At 37.6% G+C, this 20,056-nt stretch overlaps 1 protein-coding gene and 1 pseudogene across 6 annotated transcripts in view; one reads left to right on the top strand and one right to left on the bottom strand.

Moving 5' to 3' along the window:
- The window catches only part of AXDND1 (axonemal dynein light chain domain containing 1), a 103,370-nt gene that overhangs the window by 74,913 nt on the left and 8,401 nt on the right, over window positions 1-20,056 (bottom strand). For 5 of the 6 annotated variants that reach the window (XM_027610215.2, XM_027610214.2, XM_027610213.2 and 2 more), the window contains 5 exons: window positions 13,645-13,765; window positions 12,781-12,866; window positions 10,658-10,714; window positions 9,614-9,716; window positions 8,187-8,308 (listed from right to left, as the gene is read on the bottom strand). In XM_027610215.2, the coding sequence (XP_027466016.1) occupies window positions 8,187-8,308; window positions 9,614-9,716; window positions 10,658-10,714; window positions 12,781-12,866; window positions 13,645-13,765 (489 nt within the window). The remainder of the gene's footprint in view (window positions 1-8,186; window positions 8,309-9,613; window positions 9,717-10,657; window positions 10,715-12,780; window positions 12,867-13,644; window positions 13,766-20,056) is intronic. The other variant, XM_027610216.2, reaches the window with a different exon arrangement.
- LOC113932002 lies at window positions 76-2,224 on the top strand (annotated as a pseudogene).

Consider the following 20,056-nt stretch of genomic DNA (forward strand, 5'->3'; position numbering starts at 1 on the left):
TATGATATATCTGTAATCATTATCTCATTTTATATAAATTTGAAAAATTTGCCAATAAATAAATAATCATCACAAATGACTCAGAAGAAACAACAAACAGTAATTTTAGACACTAATAGTCTTCATATATTAGAAGTATGAGATTTAAAATACAAAACTATGCACAAAATGTATGAGAAATGAAAGACTGAATCTATAAATGAATAAGCAATAAAAAGCATATTAACTATGATAAGACAGATATGGAAACAAACCAACAGAAAACTCTTAGGTGGGAACTATAATTACTGAATTATAAAACTCAAAAGATGGGTTTTAGAATAGATGCAGCTAAAGAGATTATTTTTTTTTAAGATTTTTATTTATTTATTTATTTAATTGACAGAGAGAGAGAGAGAGAGACAGCATGAGAGGGAACACAAGCAGGGGGAGTGGGAGAGGGAGAAGCAGGCTTCCAGCTGAGCAGGGAGCCCCATGCAGGGCTCGATCCCAGGACCCTGGGATCATGACCTGAGCTGAAGGCAGTCGCTTAACCAATTGAGCCACCCAGGCGCCCCAGCTAAAGAGATTATTGTCTTCAAAAAAACTACCCAGAATGCAGCACAGAGACAAGGAGATGGAAATGAGGAAAAAGAGATTAAGAGACAAAAAGCATAGGATGACAATGTCTAATATAAATCTAATCAGAGTTCCAGAAAGAGAAAATGGAAAATAGACATTTATCACCATTGATAATTTTCCAAAACTTATCAAGGACATTAATCTATATATAGCATTGTGGTATAGATACAGGTACAGGAAAAATAAAAAGAAATCCAGAGGAACTAAATGTACTCTCCTGCATTAAATAACAACAATAACAACAACAAAAAGACAAAGTACATGGAACAATTTTCAAGACACGTGTGACACAAAAATTTTCAAGACACTGGATATAAGGCAATGAAAGAAAGTAATCACTGAGAGACCAGAAGTATATAAAGTAAGCCCTATGATTGCTCCAAGTTTTGGACTTGAAAGGCCAAAGCACAAGGACAAAGAAACCCGGGAGAAGCCCAGTGGATTCCCTGAGTTAAGGAGACAGAGCTAAGAGTCTAGGGAGAGGAAAGAAGACAGGGTACCAGAGAGAAAAGAGCTGTGCAGAAAGATCCCCTGCAGGTCTGCAGAGGGTCCTTCTCGTGTATTCAGGTAAGTAATGATCAGGGCATCAATGTGAAGAAACTATCTGAAGCCAGGGAAGGAGCCAGCTGAAAGGATCAATAGCTAAGAGCACCCAGCACTCACATGTGGCTCAAAATAGTGCTGCTTCCAACTAGTCAGAATGGAAAAACTTACAATTCATGAGTCATTGGATATAGTACAAAGAAAACTCTTGTCTAAGTATTCAGAAATAATTAGCCCTAAATTAAGCACTGTTCTGGTCCCGCCTAAAGGCCCAAAAGGATCACATTATTTTCAAGTAGCTTAATCATGTTCCAGATCAAAGTTCAAGAATATTTTTAGAAATAGAAAAATACATAGCATCCAGTAAGCTAAAATTCTCAATGTCTGCCATCCAGTCAAATTTATCAGGCATGCAAAGAAGTCAGGAAACACATACGAGGAGAAAAACACTGACCCAGAACTGGCATAAATGTTAGAATTAATAGACACGGACATTAAAACCTGGAGGAGGTCATTCAGATTCTAGGAAATAAGTTTCCATGAACTTTGGTGGCATAGAAAATTGATCTGCCAGAGATCCAGGGAGAGCCTGATGAGATTTCCATACAGAAGTGTCAGGAAACAGCTTGCCAGGTACAGGGGCCTGTACTGCTGGAGGACACCTATCTGTGCTTCAATGCCCTTGGGAGCCTCCCTGGCCCCTACATAAAGTAGTTTTTGGAGAAGTTAAAGCCTGAAGGTCTCTACCAGCTCCTGGCTGGGTTTAGGACAGACTTGCCTGTGTGCTCTGCACATTTGTGCTCAGCACAGGGACCCTAGCAAGCTAGTGCCCCTGTTCAGGGTCCAGATCGGGGTGCCCCAAGGCTTCTAGAACTTTGGCTGGGACCTCTGCTTTCAGACTGATGGATATGAGCAGGCATATGTAAAGATGCCCATAGCTGAGAAGAATGCCATTTCCCATCATTTCCAGGCCCTGATTGAGCTAGAAAAACACTTTTGCAGCCTGACTCTTCTGGTAGCCAGTGATGATTGTCCTGGCTAGGAATCTGGGGAAGACTAGCCCAAAACCTTCGCCATCAGCGAGGCTCTCCTCCAAGTATTGCCTTCAGGATTACCACTTCCTAGGGGTGTTAAGACAGCCTCACCAGCCCTGTTTGGAGGAGCAGTTGGCTCTGCTTGGAGAAACTTTAGGCAAGGGACACCATTGTCATGCCCTTGAGGATTCAAGTATCCCTCCCACATCTTCCTGGCCTGGAATCCTGAAAGGACCTTGGATGTTAAACTGGCCATGGCAGGATTGAGGGTTTGGGAAGACCACACAAATAGCCCTAGATGTTTTTAAAATGCAGCAAATAAAAATACTGAAAGCACTTGCTTCCAATATAAAATGGATGTATCAGCTTTGGGGGAAAAAATTATAACTATATTCTATATGTTTGCATTGTTAAGTAGAAACATGGAAGATATTTTTGAAAAGACCCAAATTGAGCTTTTAGAGATGAAAACTACAATATCTGAGTTGAACATCACTGGATAGGATTAAAAGCAGATTAGATACTGCAGAAGAAGAGATTAGTGAACTTGAAGATAGAGCAATAGAAACTATCCAAAATGAACAGAAAAAGATTTTAAAAATAAGAAAAAGGTTCAAAGCATCAGTGATCCCATCAATTCCCATATTTGATGAAAAATATAAACTCACAAATCCAAAAACCTTGATGAACACCAAGCACAAGAAACATGAAGAAAATTACACCAAGGGGTACCATAATCAAATTGCTCAAAAGCAATGATATGATGCTCACAACTTAGGGAATTCTACAGGATAATGGTCAGAAAACATTTCAGCAGTTAAAAATGAGGTGTGAGTAAAGCAACTAGTCTGAAAAGACTACATGCTGTATGATCCCAACTGTATCACATTCTGGAAAAGAAAGAAGTATAGACAGTAGAATGATCAGAGGTTGCTGAGGGCTTGAGGGAATGGGAATGGAGGACGGATGAACAGGTGATGCGTGGGGGGGTTCAGGACCATGAATGTTCTGTATAACATTGTAATGGTGGTGATACTGCACGAAATCAACATTGACTAATTAGTGTGCTTTCCACATATAGTATATTTCACCAAGAAAACTTAAAAGAACTGGGGATATTTAGCCTGGATAAGGGAATGCATAAGAGGGAACACAAAAATGGCTATTTTCAAATATTTAAATAGCTATAAGGTAAAAGAAAGAACCAAGTTATTCTGAGTATTTTCATAGTACAAAATGAGGAGTAGTGGGTAAAGTTATAGAAAAGCAGATTATATTTATATAAAGTAGCTGGTTTTTTTTAGTATGTGAAATTTGATACACAAAGGACTATGTGCAAATGAGGAATCACAATGATGAAATGACTGTGAACACTTTATAATTTTTTATTGAGATATAATTTACATGTCATAACATTCACCCTTTAAAGTATATAATACTGTTTAGTATATTCAAGAAAGTTGTACAACTATTAGCACTATCTCACTCCAGAGTATTTTCTCATTACCCCCCCCCAAAAAAAAAATCCTTGATGGTTCCTATTAGCAATCACTCTTCATTTCTCTGTCTCCCAGGCCCTGGCAACTACTAATCTACTTTCTGTCTGGCTGTGCCTCTTCTGGAAATTTCATATTACAATATTGTGACCTTTTGTGACTAGCTTCTTTCACTTAGCATGTTTTCAAAGTTCATCCATGTTATTTTTCTTAAAGATTTTATTTATTTATTTATTTGAGAGAGAGAATGAGAAAGAGAGAGCATGAGAGGGGGGAGAGTCAGAGAGAAAAGCAGACTCCCTGCTGAGCAGGGAGCCTGACGTGGGACTCGATCCCGGGACTCCAGGATCATGACCTGAGCCAAAGGCAGTCACTTAACCAACTGAGCCACCCAGGCGCCCCAAAGTTCATCCATGTTATATCAGGTATTAGTACTTCATTCCTTTTTATGACTGAAAGATATGCATTTGTCAAAACCCATAGAACAATACAACACAAAAAATAAACCATAATGTAACCTATGGACTTCAGTATATCAATATTGTTTCATTAATTATAACAATTATACCACATTAATACCAGATGTTAATAATGAAAGAAACTATATACGGAGAAGGGGGGATAAATGGAAACTCTCTATTATCTGTTCAATTCTGTAAATTTAAAACTATTCTTAAAAAGAACCTTTTATCTTTTAAAAGAAAGTCAGGGGCGTCTGGGTGGCTCGGTCAGTTGAGCTCTGACTCTTGATTTCAGTTCAGGTCATGATCTCAGGGCCCTGGGATCAAGCCCTGAGTCCAGCTCCCTGCTCAAGGGGAAGTCAGCTTGTACCTCTCCCTCTGCCCCTCCCCCCACTCACATATGTCCTCTCTCTCTCTAAAATAAACAAATAAATCTTTAAAAATAAATAAAAGAAAGTCAGATGAGCACATTTTTAAAAAAGTGAATAGGTAAAAAACTAGGAGCAAACTAGTGTATTATATACTGTATTCTTACAAAATGGTAAGCTAGAGAAAAGATATTATTAAGAAAATCAAAAGGAAGAGAAAATACACTTACAGTACTGAACTGTAAAGAATCTGCTATAAGTGAACCTGTGCAGTTCAAACCCATGTTGTTCAAGGGTCTACTGATATATGCTACATGATCCCATTTATATGAAATTCCTAAATAGGTGAAACTAATCTAAGAGGGAAAGAAGTCAAAACTCCTGGAAAAGTGGGGATGGGCATTTACTGGGAAAGAGCATTAGGGAACTTTGTGGAATGATGGTAATCCTCTATATCTTGTTAAGAGTTCGTATTTGTCAAAAGTCAATAAAGGCAAACAAGATTTGTGTTTCTCGATACATGTAAATTTTACTCAAAATGGAAAAAAAGGCAAATAAATAATGAACTCTGTCTAGTTAATGAAAAACATGACAAAGTATTTAGAGGGAAATGCACTGAGGTCAGCAATTTACTTTGAAGTATATGAAATTGCTGGATAGATAGAGGGATGGCTAGATGGAGAGACAAGTGATAAAGCAAATAAAGTAAAATGTTAATGGCAGAATCTAGATAGTAGGTATGTGTGCGTTCACATTAAAATTATTTCCATTTTGGGGCATCCGGGTGGCTCAGTCAATTAAGTGACCAACTCTTGATTTCAGCTCGGATGAGCCCGTGTTGGGATCCGTGCTCAACACAAAATCTGCTTGAGGATTCTCTCCCTCTCCCTCTGCCCCTCCCCCTGCTCACGCTCTCTGTCAATAAAAATAAATAAATAAATCGGGGAACCTGGGTGGCTCAGTCATTAAGCGTCTGCCTTCGGCTCAGGTCATGATCCCAGGGTCCTGGGACCGAGCCCCACATTGGGCTCCCTGCTCCACAGGAAGCCTGCTTCTCCCTCTCCCATGCCCCCTGCTTGTGTTCCCCCTCTGCTGTGTCTCTCTCTGTCAAATAAATAAATAAATAATAAATTAAAAAATCTTAAATAAATTTTTTAAAATAAAATAATTTCCATTTTTACAGATATTTGGAAATTCCCATAGTAAAATATTGTAAAAAATAAAAATAACAACAACTGAAAAAATGTCAGGTGCCTGCTGCTTCCAAAGATATTTATAGCATCAACCAAAAAGATTACAACAGCATCCCTATTTCTTTGTAATTTGAGAATCTTGTTCAGCTCATATCCACTCTGGCAGTTATTCCTCCTCCTATGAAAAAGTGTTATTATGAAACCCTGTTGCATATGAAACTTCCTTCTGGGGTGCCTGGGTGGCTCAGTCGATTAAGTGTCTGCCTTCGGCTCAGGTCTGATTCCAGGGTCCTGGGATCGAGCCCCACATTGGGCTCCCTGCTCAGCGGGGAGCCTGCTTCTCCCTCTGCCTCCTGCTCCCCCTGCTTGTGCTAGTTCTTTCTCTCTCTCTGGCAAATAAATAAATAAAATCTTAAAAAAAAAAATACACAATAGAAAACTTCCTTCTGCTGCAACAGGCCTCAGGGGCAGTAGCGTGAAAAGCAGGGACACACACAAGCAGATCAGGAAGCACTCAATGAGACCAGAAGCAGAAAGCTACAGTAACATGCAAACAGAGAGAAGAAGTCACAGGCTGATCTCAAGTATTTCCAAGGCATGCATGGCGTTACCATTTCCTGGGGACCTCTATTGGATCTTCACAACAATCTTGTGAAGCAGGGAAAACTCTTTAAGATACCAAACTCAGGACAACCTTCCGCATCGAAGGTAGGCCCTAGACCTTCAAAAGATCTCCTACCGCAACAAAATGCTGACCACTAGATTATTCTGAACCTAGTGAATGTTTCACCATTCCATAGACACATCATGAATGTTTGCAGCAATCAGTCTAAAAGCTCATTGCTTATTCTCACCTACTTTGTATTCTTTTTTTTTAAAGAATATTCCACACTCATGTATACTTTCTATTTACGTATGTATGTATATATTTACTTAAAGTAAGCTCCATGCCCAAAGTGGGACTTGAACTCACTACCCCAAGATCAAGAATCACATGTTCTACTGACTGAGCCAGCCAGGCACTCCATCAGCTACTTTACATTTTTAATTCCCAACTTTACCCTATTCTAAGTCCTTGGCTTTGATGCCCTACTGAGATCCTGTCTCTGGTACCTTGGAGTTAGTATTTTTGTGACCATGGTGACTCAACTTTTCTTAAAGGATTTCAGCTTTGACTTGCCTGCCTGTCTCTTTCTGTCTAGACTTTTGGGATTGGACCCCACCCTATTTTGGCCCCTAGAAGCTAACTCCTGAAATCAGCTGGAAGAGTCCCACTCACCTCTACTCCTCATAAGTGGGAAAGTCTGGATCCACCATTAGTCATCTAGCTCTTTTGCTATGCTTTCTCATCTGTCCCTCCCAGTTCTGTTCTTAGATTGACAACTCAGACTTCAGTTGTCCCTATCCTCCTTCTAATTTGCATTCTCCAACTCCTGAGGTGTTCCAAGAACTGACTCCTTAGTATCTAATCTTGACAAGTATCTTATTAACGGCTTTGCTCCTCATTTCTCAGCACCATCAGATAGGAAGACTCAGCTTCTAAGTCAGACAGTGGGCAAATAAGGCAAATTTATATTATTTATTCTCATTCAGGAGAAACACATTCAGAAAGATCTAATAATTTTCCTGTGGTTCCATGGCAAGTAATCTGCAGATATGTAATTTGAACCCAATATTCTAATTCCACTATTCCTTCCAGGTTTTGTAAAGTACCACAGTCATTCAGAAACATTATAGTTATAATAGTATTTATCATGATCATCTATAATAATTATATGTATTGACCATCTACCTCTGTGCTCTCATTTAACCTCACCACAATCCTGTGAAGCCTCTTAATGCTTGACACAGAATAGACACTCAATAGACATCACTGACTGATGAATGAACAAATGGACAAATAAAATTTTTCACAGTAGTTATTATCTGCATCTACAGATGAGAAAACTAAGGCTCACACTTTTCCCAAGATCATACATCTAGATGTTGATTTGAAACCAGATCAGTCTGTCTCCAGAATCTATACATTTTCTAGTAATTCATATAGCACTTCACTCCCAATCATAAAAGAATATGGTGCCGGGGCCCTTGGGTGGCACAGCTGGTTAAGCATCAGACTCTTGATTTCAGCTCAGGTCACTATCTCAGGTTTGTGGGATCGAGACCCACATCAACCTCTGCACTTAGCACACAGTCTGCTTGAGATTCTCTCTCTCCCTCTCCCTCTGCCCCTCCCCCCCAAAATAAATAAATCTCAAAAAAAAAAAAAGAATATGTGTCAAACATCTCAACAGAAATCATCTTAAGGAAGTTCTCAACTATTATATTTTTACTATAGAAAATAGAAATGCAATACAGTTCCTTATTATCAATAGAATAGAGAAGGGAACTTTTGTGATCTTCTCAAAAGCAGATATAAACATAATTGTACTATAAAACTCAAACCGGATATTCCGGTAACAGCTCTAACCTGATTTTGGACAGTAGTTCTCCTCTATCTGCACAATCCACACTGACTTGTCGAATAAGTTCATGAAATACTGTATTGTAAATGGTCTGTTCCTTCCTCAATATATGCAGTAGTTTGTGCATCTGGCAGAAGATAAGGAATATCATCAGTATTTATTACTGTCTTATCAGTAAAAAACCATTTTAGGAAGTAAATACTCCGAATGTGAATGTTTTAGAAATGCCTTGATAATTTATTTCACTTATATTTTTCTTTATAAATATATCTACAAAAATGATATATTATTTTTAAAATATAAAAATATAATATATTTTTAAAAGTATGTTTAATCATGTACCTCTTTACATGATGCACTGAGAAGGTCACAGTATCACTTCTATATCATCCCCGCCAAAAATACATAACCTGAATCTAATCATGAGTACACATCAGACAAACCAAAATTGAGGAACATTCTACAGAATAACTGGCATATGCTCTTCCAAATATCAATGTCAAGAAAAACAGGAACTGTTTCAGAATATAGTTGTCTAAAGGAACATGACACACAAAAGCACTCTGTGATCCTGGGATCCTGAAACAGTGGGAACAAGAGCTATAAAAACCATTACAGGTACAACTGATAAAATTTGAAATTTGAATATGGACAGGTAATACCAACACATCAATGTTAAATTTCCTGATTTTGATAAATGTATTATGGATATATAAGAGAATATCCTTATCCATAGGAAACATGCCCTGTAATGTTTGGTGATAAAGAGGCATGATGTCACCAGCTTACTGTAAAATGGTTAGGAAAAACTATACATATAGAGATATGTATGTAAAGAGGAAGAGAGAATGATAAATCAAGTAGGGCACAATGTAAACTATTAGTGAATCTGGGTAAAGCTTACATAGGAATGCCTTATACCGAACTTGTCTTTAAGTTTCAAATTCTGTAAAAATAAAAATTTACAAAACAAAAGAGGAAAAGCCCTCATAAAGAAAAATATCTGTATCTCTGTAAGGTTGAAAGAGCTTTTTCATTAATAAAATAAAAATTTTAAGAGGTAAGAAAGCATGGTTTAATTGGCAGTGTTTTTTAGTGGTACATAAAATAATAAAGGTCTTATAATCAATGGTACCTTATAGTCAATGAAATACGGTAATAATAATACCAACAATTATACAGTGTTTGCTACATACCCAGCACTATTCTAAGCCCTTTATATTCATATGTCATTTAATCTCCACAACAACCCTATGAGGTAGGTATGATTATTACCTCTAACTTAAAGATGAGTAAATTGAGGCACAAATACATTAAGTGAGTTGCCCAAGGTCACTAGCTAATAAATGGCAGGGCCAGGATTCCAATCCAGACATTCTGGCTCCAGAATGCATGCTTTCAACCACTAGGTTACATTGATCTTTGCAATTACCTTGGTTGGCCCTGTATATTCCTGATTTTCCACACCAGCCCTCTCTAGCATAGCATCCATCACATCATTAAGCTGGACCACGTCTACTCTTTTATTAGGTTTCCTAAAAGATTAAGGTGACAGACTTATGTAATTAAATGTTGTAACAGGTTATCCTCAAATGACAAAAATAATACATACAAAATGTATATACTATGGAATATTAATGGTATTTTTTTTATTATTTTAGAGAGAACGAGCTGGAGGAGGAAGGGCAGAGGGAGAGGGAGAGAAGCCCCAGCAGACTCCCCACTGAGTGTGGAGCCCAACCTAGGGCTCAATCCCAGGACCCGAAGATCATGACCTGAATGAAACCAAGAGGTTGCCCAATGGACAGAGCCACCCAGGTGCCCATGGAATATTAATGGTATTTTAAAGCATTAGCCCTGTATGTACTGATCCAGTGGATTATAGCAGTAATAAAATTTTTAAAAAAAGAAAAAGGAAAATGTAAATAGTATGATCCTATTTGTAAATAAAATAATGCTTCCTTCCTAAAATTCTATACACCTAGTGTGCAGGATTGTAAGAACATAGAAGAAATATGGAGAGATAAATACCAAGCTGTTAATATTGGTTACTTCACAATGTAAGTGAAGAAAAGGGACAATGGAGAGATAAGAAGAAAAAAAAAAAAGACTGTAGCAAAACAATCTGCTGTACAACCTTGTGCCTAGACTGAATGATACTGTATTGAAAACTTAAAAATTTGTTAAGAAGACAGATTTCATGTTAAGTGTTCCTACCACAACAAAATAAAATTTTAGAAAAAAAAACTGTAAAAAAAAATATTTTATAGTACTTTAATATTATTATAAATGTGTAAAAATTGAAAACACTGATCAGATGATGGAATTGTGTACACTTATTGTCTTGGGTTTCTGCTATAATTTTAATATTTTCTGTGCAATAAAGTACTAAGAAAAATACATATATATATTAAAATACATATTCATATGTATATGTTCCTTCTGAGAAATACTTTCAAAAATAAACTGTACTTACATGGATGGGAAGAGCAATAGCCTGTTTTCACTATCTGTGAGGAGAGTAGTATATTTGCTGCAATAAATAAGACAGATAAATATTATTGTAAGAAAATTAACCGGCCTGTTTATCACATATCACAACATGATAAACCTAAGACCTCAAAAATTGGGAAGCTTGGAGGCAATTGAAAAGGTCCATCATTTTACCCACAAGATCATCCCAAGGCATCGACAGACACAAATGTAATGACATTTATCATATTTGTAATATTTTTAGTAAAGGAGTTTTAATAACATTCCTCATATGTGACAATATGAACATTTCCTTGGTTCATTTTTTTAAATGCCTTTTCAAAGGTGGAAGGATGTTCTGAGAACTCTGAAGTCAACAAAGTTAAGTGAATAAACAGGTTATAAAATTAATAAGCAGAGATGAAGCTAGAACCCAGTTTTCCTAACTCCCAGCCAAATCTGTCCTCTGAGAGTGCTCATTTCCACCTAAATGAGTGTCACAGTGAGAACCACATGGTAATCCTAACTCATTATTATTTATGTAACATTTTTCTTCCTCTTGTTAATAAGTATTTCCTTTCGTTCTGCCCCCTGCTGGAACTCAGTTGGTTAATAAGGTCCATTTTCAGAATTTAGATCAGTGAAAAATCTCCAGGGACTATAAAGACTCAAAGTTTCAAAAATGAATGAGAGGAACCAGAAACAATGATAGCCCAGGCACAATGAGCACGCCTACCACCCAGATCTTGACTTCTAAGTACCATTCTCCACTCAAAGGAATCAGTACTCCCTGGAGAAGTGACATAGCTCATTCCACAGCTGGAGTTGGGAAATATAAGATGAACCTGGAAATCTTATTGAGTCAGAAAATAAGGAAACACTCAAAGAATCATGGGGACATGTCCAAAGAACATAAGAGCCAGCTCAGAGGAGCTAACATTGGCCAAATCTAAAAATTTTTGAACATAAAAATAATCATAGTAAGGATGCCTGGGTGTCTCAGTCGGTTAAGCTGAGTCTGCCTTCAGCTCAGGTCATGATCCCCGGGTCCTAGATCGAGTCCTGCACAGGGTTCCTTGCTCAGCTGGTAGCCTGCTTCTCCCTCTGCCTGCTTCTCCCTCTGCTTGTGCTCTCTCTCTCTCTCTCTGACAAATAAAATCTTTAAAAAAAAAAAACATAGTAAAGAACTATAACCCACAGGAAAAAAAAACCAGAAATCCATGAATTCATATGGTAAAATGCTAACTAATAAACAGAGAAGAAATGATGAAGCTAAAAAAGTCATCAAAAAGATCTATAACTAGTAGGTTGCTAGGAAATATACACTGAAGCATTTGGTGGTAAAGGGTCATATCTCCAACTTACTCTTGAATAGTTTTAATGTGTGTGTGTATATCAAAGTAAATAAGGCAAAATGTAAATACTCAGTGAGTTAAAACAGAGAGTACATGAGAGTTGCTTGCCATATTTTTGTAACATTTTTATAATTTTGAAATTACATAAAATTAAAAGTTCCCCCAAAATGAATTCCATTTAGTTCTTTTTGACAAAATATTGTTCTGAAACCCACTATCATAAGGAAATGCCATGTGTATTGAAAAAGTAAAAAGAGTAACAGCCTCTGGAGATTTTATTATAAAACCTTAGTCCATAATTCTAGTTTTTTACACTATGAAACATTCAAACATTGTTTCATAAAATACAAGGAAGATCCCATTTTCAATGCAATAAGCAGGAAACAAAGAAAACTGGAGATGACTAGTGTGAAGGCTGGATCCAAGCCCTAGAGTGTGCCTTATGAGACATCAACTCAGAGGGCTACTTTCCTTTGTCTCTTTGGCCACTACCCAAAACCATTCCTAAGGAGGCCTAGGTGAGCATTCAGAACACAGATCCACTTCTTTAACTGAAAATTAAATAATAGGAAAAGACAGAGAACATTTTGATCACTAAAATCCCAAACTCTTTTCAATAAGACATTTTCATTCTTAAATTTAGGATGGAAGGCTAAATGTTTCCTTATTTCAATGTAGATATTACCTAGGAACTGTTCTCAGGTTCCTCTATGTCTGAGAAGGAGGAAACAGTTCCACTTGTCAGATATTCAGGATATACTATGGTACTCACTCATCATAACACTCCAAACCTGAAACTCCTGTATTTGACACAATATGAAATTCTTCAGGAAGCAAAGTATCTGTTAGTTTCTTTGGCTTAAAAAGAAAGAAAGAAGGACAAGAATGAAAACATTAGTAAATGAAAAAAGTTGGATTGCATAAATCAACATTCCTATCCCAAAGGGATACTATTTATTAAGAGGTTTGATAATAGAAATAACAGTATTAGTAATATGGACCATAGGACATAATAAAAAACATTTAGCAGAGCACACATTTAAAAAATAACCATGAATTAAAGAACAACCTTGGTTTTAGTATTATTCACACATGTCCCACATATTCAGTAATCCATTGACTCTTTAAAATTCAATAGGAGGGGTGACTGGGTGGTTCAGTCAGTTAAGCATCTGCCTTCGGCTCAGGTCATGATCTCAGGGTTCTGGGATCGAGCCCCGCATCAGGCTCCCTGCTCAGTGCGGAGCCTGCTTCTCCCTCTCCCTCTGCCCCTCCCCCTGCTTGTGCTCTGTCTCTGTCTCTCTCAAATAAATATTAAAAAAATAAAAATAAAAAATAAAATTCAATAGCAATTTAAAATTTACCTTAACAACATGCCAAAAATAAGAATTCTACAACTTTGAACTGTAAATTAAAAAAAAAAATCTAGTCTTCTATACTGTATTTTCTAGATTAAAGTGGGTAACTGTAGTTTGAAAAATGGCTTAAAATAAGGTATCATAGAAACTTTCCCACTAAATACTTTTTCCTAGAAATAATTAGAAAGTGCTACAGTACAACACTGCTTTATATTTTTAAGGAAATGATTTTTAAAAATTAGAGGGCGAGGAAATTATTTGTCAAATACTTTATTTACCTTATGAGACACAACGACACCATCATGTGACTGTAATGAACGTTCCAAACGTGGGGGACAAAGCGAACTCTCCCTGGCCTCTCCTTTAACATATTTAACATCGTACAGAAAAGAAATATCCCTAAAAAATAAGAAAAATATATTTACAAAATAAACTTTGTCTGGCTACCGGATAAGAGTGGGTAAGATTCACATACATCCTTCTAGTGGGTGAAAAGGGGCACAAAACCAGGCTCCTTACTTCATACTTCACTAAGACAGCAGAGGCATTAGACAAGAACCACCCCCACCCCATTATTCCTCTTTTCCACCTCACATTTCTCCTTCACATCACAAATCCTTTCCCTTCCTTCAACCTCGGGTGAAGATGTATTCTCTTCCCCAGAGTTATTTCCTCCACTGATGTCCTTGATTTCATCTTTACCCACATCCTTTGGGATCTCATTCTACCAATCTACTTTCTGTATGTTTCCCCCTCCCTTGGAATATTCCCTTTGATCTATAACTCAAGTCTTTTCCCCTTCTAAAAGTCCTTCCTTGACCATGTTATCAGGATTTATCTATCAACTGATCTCTCACATTCCGTTAATCAGATTTCTTCAAATTTCCTTGCAATCTAATTTCAATACCTATCTCTCTTCTGAAACCGCTCTAGAAAGCTGATGACTTTCTACTGCCAGGTCATCAGCTCTTCTCTTCCACTATTTCCCTGTAATATTTCCCAGGGTTGATCATCTCTTTTTTAAAAACATTATCCTCTCCTCTATCCTCTGTTACTGGAGTCCTGGTTCTTTTGCTTAACCTCTCCTTCTTGGACGCCTCTGTGACTTCCTGTCTACTAAATGGAAATGCCCTGCACCATTATGGCCTCATCTGTCTGTCTTCCTACCCTATACTTTTTCTCTTGCCAGTGCCATGCAAATCTCACCTTACCATATTTGTTACCTCTACATACACTGAATAATCCTCCCTCCATTCTAACTCTCCACCCTCCTATCCTCACTAATTGTCAGGAAGTACTACCACTCTACCCATCAAAAGCTCAGCATACATAATTGATTCCTTCCCATCCATTGCCCTAAATTCCCATCCACCACTAACACTTAATTTCATAGTCACCCTCATAGCATTCTAGCATTGACCCTGTTGTCTCTTGCCAATGCCAAATCACTAGTCCAAGCTATCCCTACTTTTTACATGGCTCTCAAGTCTCTCTAGTACATTCTACACACTTCTGCCAATTCACCTTCGTATAGCAGTTATAATCACGCCACTTACTGCACATGATTTTCACATGTCTCTGCCCCTCCCCCAATTGTAATTGGTATAGCCATTATGATAAATAGTATGTAGCTTCCTCAAAAAAATAAAAAAATAGAACTACCATATGACCCAGCAATCCCACTTCTGGGTTTATATCCAAAGGAAATGAATCTGGATCTTGACAAAATATCTGTACTCCCATGTTCATTGATGCATTATTCACAACAGCCCAGACATGGAAACAACCTAAATGTCCACTGATGAATGAATGAAGAAAATGTGTATATATAGACAATGGAATGTTATTCAGCCTTTAAAAAGGAAATCCTGCCATTTGTGACAGCATGGATGAAGCTGGAGAACATTGTGCCAAGTGAAATAAGCCAAAGACAAATACTGTATGATCTCATTTATATGTCAGATGAGCACATGGGGAAAGGGGAAAATGAGGAGATGTTAGTCCAAAAGTACAAAGTTTCAGTTATGCAAGATGAATGAGTTCTGGAGATCTAATGTATAGCACGGTGATGATAGTTAGCAATACTGTGTTATATATTTGAAATCTGCTAAGAGAACAGATCTGAAATTTAATCTTCTTACCACACACATATAAACTCACGGATACACACAAATGGTAATTATACAGTTATTTAGCTTGACTGTGATCTTTTTACAATGTATACATTTATGAAAACATCAAGTTGTATGCCTTAAATATACACAATTTTTGTGTCAAAGATATCTCAATAAAGTTTTTTTAATAAAGTTTTTTTTTTACAAAGTTGCTCTCAGGATGATGGGACATTAGTCACTATCACACCAATAACTGCTAGAGATTGGCCAATATAACTTTGTTAGCTAAAAATGAGGGGCGCCTGGGTGGCTCAGCCATTAAGTGTCTGCCTTCAGCTCAGGTCATAATCCCAGGGTCCTGGGATCGAGCCCTGCATCAGGCTCCCTGCTCCGCGGGAAGCCTGCTTCTCCCTCTCCCACTCCCTTTGCTTGTGTTCCCTCTCTCACTCTGTCTCTCTGTCAAATAAATAAATAAAATCTTTTAAAAAATAAAATAAAAATAAAAAATAATCTGTTTGGGGGCACCTGGGTGGCTCAGCTGGTTGAGTGTCTGCCTTCAGCTCGGGTCATGATCCCAGCATCCTGGGATCAAGTTCCGCATCAGGCCCCCTGCTCAGCGCGGAGCCTGCTTCTCCCTCTGCCTCTGCCCCTCCCCCTGCTTGTGCACTCTTTTTCTCTCTCTCTGACAAATAAATAAATAAAATCTTTAAAAAAATAAAATAAAATAATCTGTTTTATTTCTTATAAAACTCTAGTGGTAAATCACCTGCTTCTACTCCTCTGGAAAATCTATTTTTATTTACAAAAGCAAAAAAAACAAACTTTGATTCCTAGCCATTACACAAAAACTGGATCCCCCAGATTATCAAACTGAGTTCATACTTCAAATTTTTCTTCAGATCATCACTGGCTATGTTCATAAATAAGCATGTCTTTTATCTGAAGTTGTCAAGGAATGAGGTATTTCAGAGAGATCGATTTTCCAAATAACTGAGGTATGCTTTAAAAAACATTAAGTCTTTCTAAAATGTATTTAAAACATGGCAGCTTTCTTAAACAGAGTGTACATAATACAAAATAATCTTTTCTTGACAATTCAGGTAATGACTTATGAAGTTAGAAGTGTCCTGAGGACAGTGTGGTTTTGTTTTTGAAACCTAAGTCAGTACTGGAATATGGCAGGCCCTGGTGGGTGTTGGGTCCTTCTTTGGGTTGGAAGGGTTGGAAAGCACTTTCCCAGACACCCTTGCAGCTAGGGTTCTGGGTGAGAACTAAGTTCCCCAAGTAGATGCACATTTGCAAGATTCCAGAGGTAGAAGTAAAACAGAAGTCACTTTCCTGTCATGTCTTTAGCTGATTCTACCAGCAACATCATGGAAAAGTGGTTTTCCTGAAACATTCCAGAATCCACTCTCCAGCTACCCCGTCCAGAGGGGCAGTGCAGTAACCTCAGTGACAGCTTCTTGATTTCAGCTTCCAGATCCTTGGATAACAGTTAAGGGGACTTTTTTTTTTAATTGCAGTATCATTCACAGACTACAAAATTCACCTTTTTAAAGAGTACAAGTTTTTAGTATATTCACAAGTTTTTAGTATATTCACAATTTACAAGTTTTAATATATTCACAAAGTTGTATGACCATCACCAAAAAACCCTTACCCATTAACAGTAATTCTCCACTTTTCTCCCCAGCTCCACCCCCAGCAACCAATAATCTACTTTTTGTCTCTGAATTTCCCTATCCTGGACATTTCATATAAATAGAAACACACATGTGCCCTTTTATGACTGGCTTCCTTAGCATGTTTTCAAGGTTCATCAATGTTGTAGCAGGTATCAATACTTCAGTCCTTTTTATGGCTGAATAATATTCCATTGTATACGCCATTTTGTTTATTTTTTCATCAACTAATGGACAGTCGGTTTGTTTCCACTTTTTTGGGTGCATGAATAAAGGTGCCATGAATATTCATTGTAAGTTTTTGTGCAGACATATACTGTCTATTCTCTTGGGTATATACCTAGGAGTAGAATTGCTGGGTCATCTGGCAAGCCTATGTTTAAATTTTTGAGGAACTGCCAAACTATTTTCCAAAGAGGCTGCTCCATTTTACATTCCCACCAGCAAGGTATGACACTGCCGATGTCTCTACATCCTCACAAATGCTTGTTATTGTCTGCTTTTCAACTATCATCCTAGTAGGTGTGAAATAGTATCTCTTCATGGTTTGATTTGCATTTCCTTATGGCTAATAATGTTGAGCAGCTTTTCATGTGCATATTGGCCATTTTTACCTTCTTTGGACTCTTGAACTCTTGTGGCAGCCTTGGAGGTAGTAGCCTGCATGGTAGGTTAATTCCACCCTGTTCTGAGAGTTATTCCCAAAAGTATTGCTTCATATTTTCTCCTTTAGCCCTCCTGACAATTTTGTAAATACTCGATATACTGTTTAAAATAGGTTTTATTGGGGCACCTGGGTGGCTCAGTCGTTAAGAGTCTGCCTTCAGCTCAGGTCATGATGCCAGGGTCCTGGGATGGAGGCCCGCGTCGGGCTCCCTGCTCGTCAGGAAGCCTGCCTCTCCCTCTCCCACTCCCCCTGCTTGTGTTCCCTCTCTCACTGTGTCTCTGTCAAATAAATAAATAAAATCTTTAGAAAAAATACAAAATAAAATAAAATAGGTTTTATTTTCTGAACTCTGACTGATAAAGCTGTTGAAAAATATTCAGAGGCTATTTGCTGGGTTGTTCTATATTTTACTGCTGTGCTCTAAATATTTAAGGTTGCTAGACATAATAGTATTTATTATACTCTTAACCTATACTCTTAACCTAACTCTATAACCTCTTGTTATAAATACTATTAGTTATACATATATTAATTTTCTACTGGTGCCATAAAAATTACCACAAATTTAGCTGCTTAAGCAACACAAATTTATTATGTTACAGTTCTATAGGTCAGAAGTCCAACACAGGTCTCACAGACTAAAATCAAGGTGTCGACAAGGCTGTATTCCTTTCTGGATGCTCTAAGGGAAGATCCATTTCCGTGCCCATTGGAGCTGTTAACAGAACTCAATTCCTTGCAGTTCTAGGACTGAGATCCCTGTTTCCTTTCCTTTCCTGCCAGCTGAGGGCCATACCCAGCTTCTAGAGGCCAACAGTAGTTCTTAGCTTGTTCTTAGCTCCTCCCTTCCTCCATCTTCAGAGCCGGCAAGTGTAGGCTGAATTCCTTCTCTCTCATACTTCCACTGTGTCCTCCTTCGTCTCTGACCTGTTCAACTTCCTTCTTTTTCCACTTCAAAGACTCAGGCAATTAGGTTGGGCCCACGCCGAGAATCCAAGTTAATCTCACCATCTCATGGTCCTTAACCTTAATCACATCTGCAAAGTCTCTTTGGTTATGTAAGGTATGTATTCAAGTTCTGAGGTACACCGAAAACATTTTGCGGGGAGGCAATTATCCTGCTTACCACAATACAGATCTTCACAGTTTAAAAATTCCAAGTGAGAAGTCATTTGACATTAAAACTTTAATATTGGGTTATTCCTGCATTCAGATATAGCTTATTATTTTTTTCAAAGTACTTCAAACATTTCATAACTACTAATTATAACTAGTGATAATTATAACCATGATCTGAAGGTATAAAATAAAATACAATACTTTGACACCAAAGCCCCAGGACACAAAAGGTAATAGCCCAAGTTCCCGCCACCTTTTCTAGCACTGAGACATACCTGAGTAATAACAACTTATATTTAAATAGCACTGTACAGGTGCATCTAGCTGGTCAGTCAGTGGAGCACGTGCCTCTTGATCTCAGGGTCATGAGTTCGAGCCCCATGATGGGTGTAGAGCTTATATACACACACAAATACATACATACAAAGCACTGCCCATTATTTCCTTTAAAATATGTGCTTTACAATATCTCCGGGAGGTCCACAAAATGGAGCAAGTCTATTATTCCCTTTTACAAATGAGAAAATGGAACTCAGAAAGACTAAATAACCTACACATGTATTAATATGCTTATTACATATTAATGTGTCATAATATTACATATTGTTTCTTTCAGATGAAGTGATATCTCATGAGGGGCATGCAACTGATAAATGGACTACACACAGAAAAATGAGGTGGTCATAGTCTTCACAGGGAAACTTAGGACATTCATAATATTTTTAGGAATGACATAAAAACAACAAAGAGTATTTGCTGATTTGATCTAAAGGTGAAGGATTCACTTTGAGAAAAACCAAGGAGTAAGCACTTGCTTTTCAAGGTTTTCATGAAGCTATGTTACCTCACTCTTCTTAAATGTACAGATGAAAGAGTCACTATAAGACACTCTGCCTCTGGGGTCTTGTCCCTTTTACTAGGGTACAACAAGGGACAGAAGAGTAAGCAGACAAGGACACAAAGGCATGCAGAAAGCAAATCTTAACAAAGCAAAAGCCGGTAGAGGTAATAATCCTACACACAGAAGGGTGGTCTGTGTCTTCTTCAGATTGTTTTCTGATTCAAAGATACTGTAAGCTTCAAATTTAAAATCTTTGATTCTATGATT

Source organism: Zalophus californianus, chromosome 10, assembly GCF_009762305.2.
Source record: "Zalophus californianus isolate mZalCal1 chromosome 10, mZalCal1.pri.v2, whole genome shotgun sequence".
NCBI classification, from domain to species: Eukaryota; Metazoa; Chordata; class Mammalia; order Carnivora; family Otariidae; genus Zalophus; species Zalophus californianus.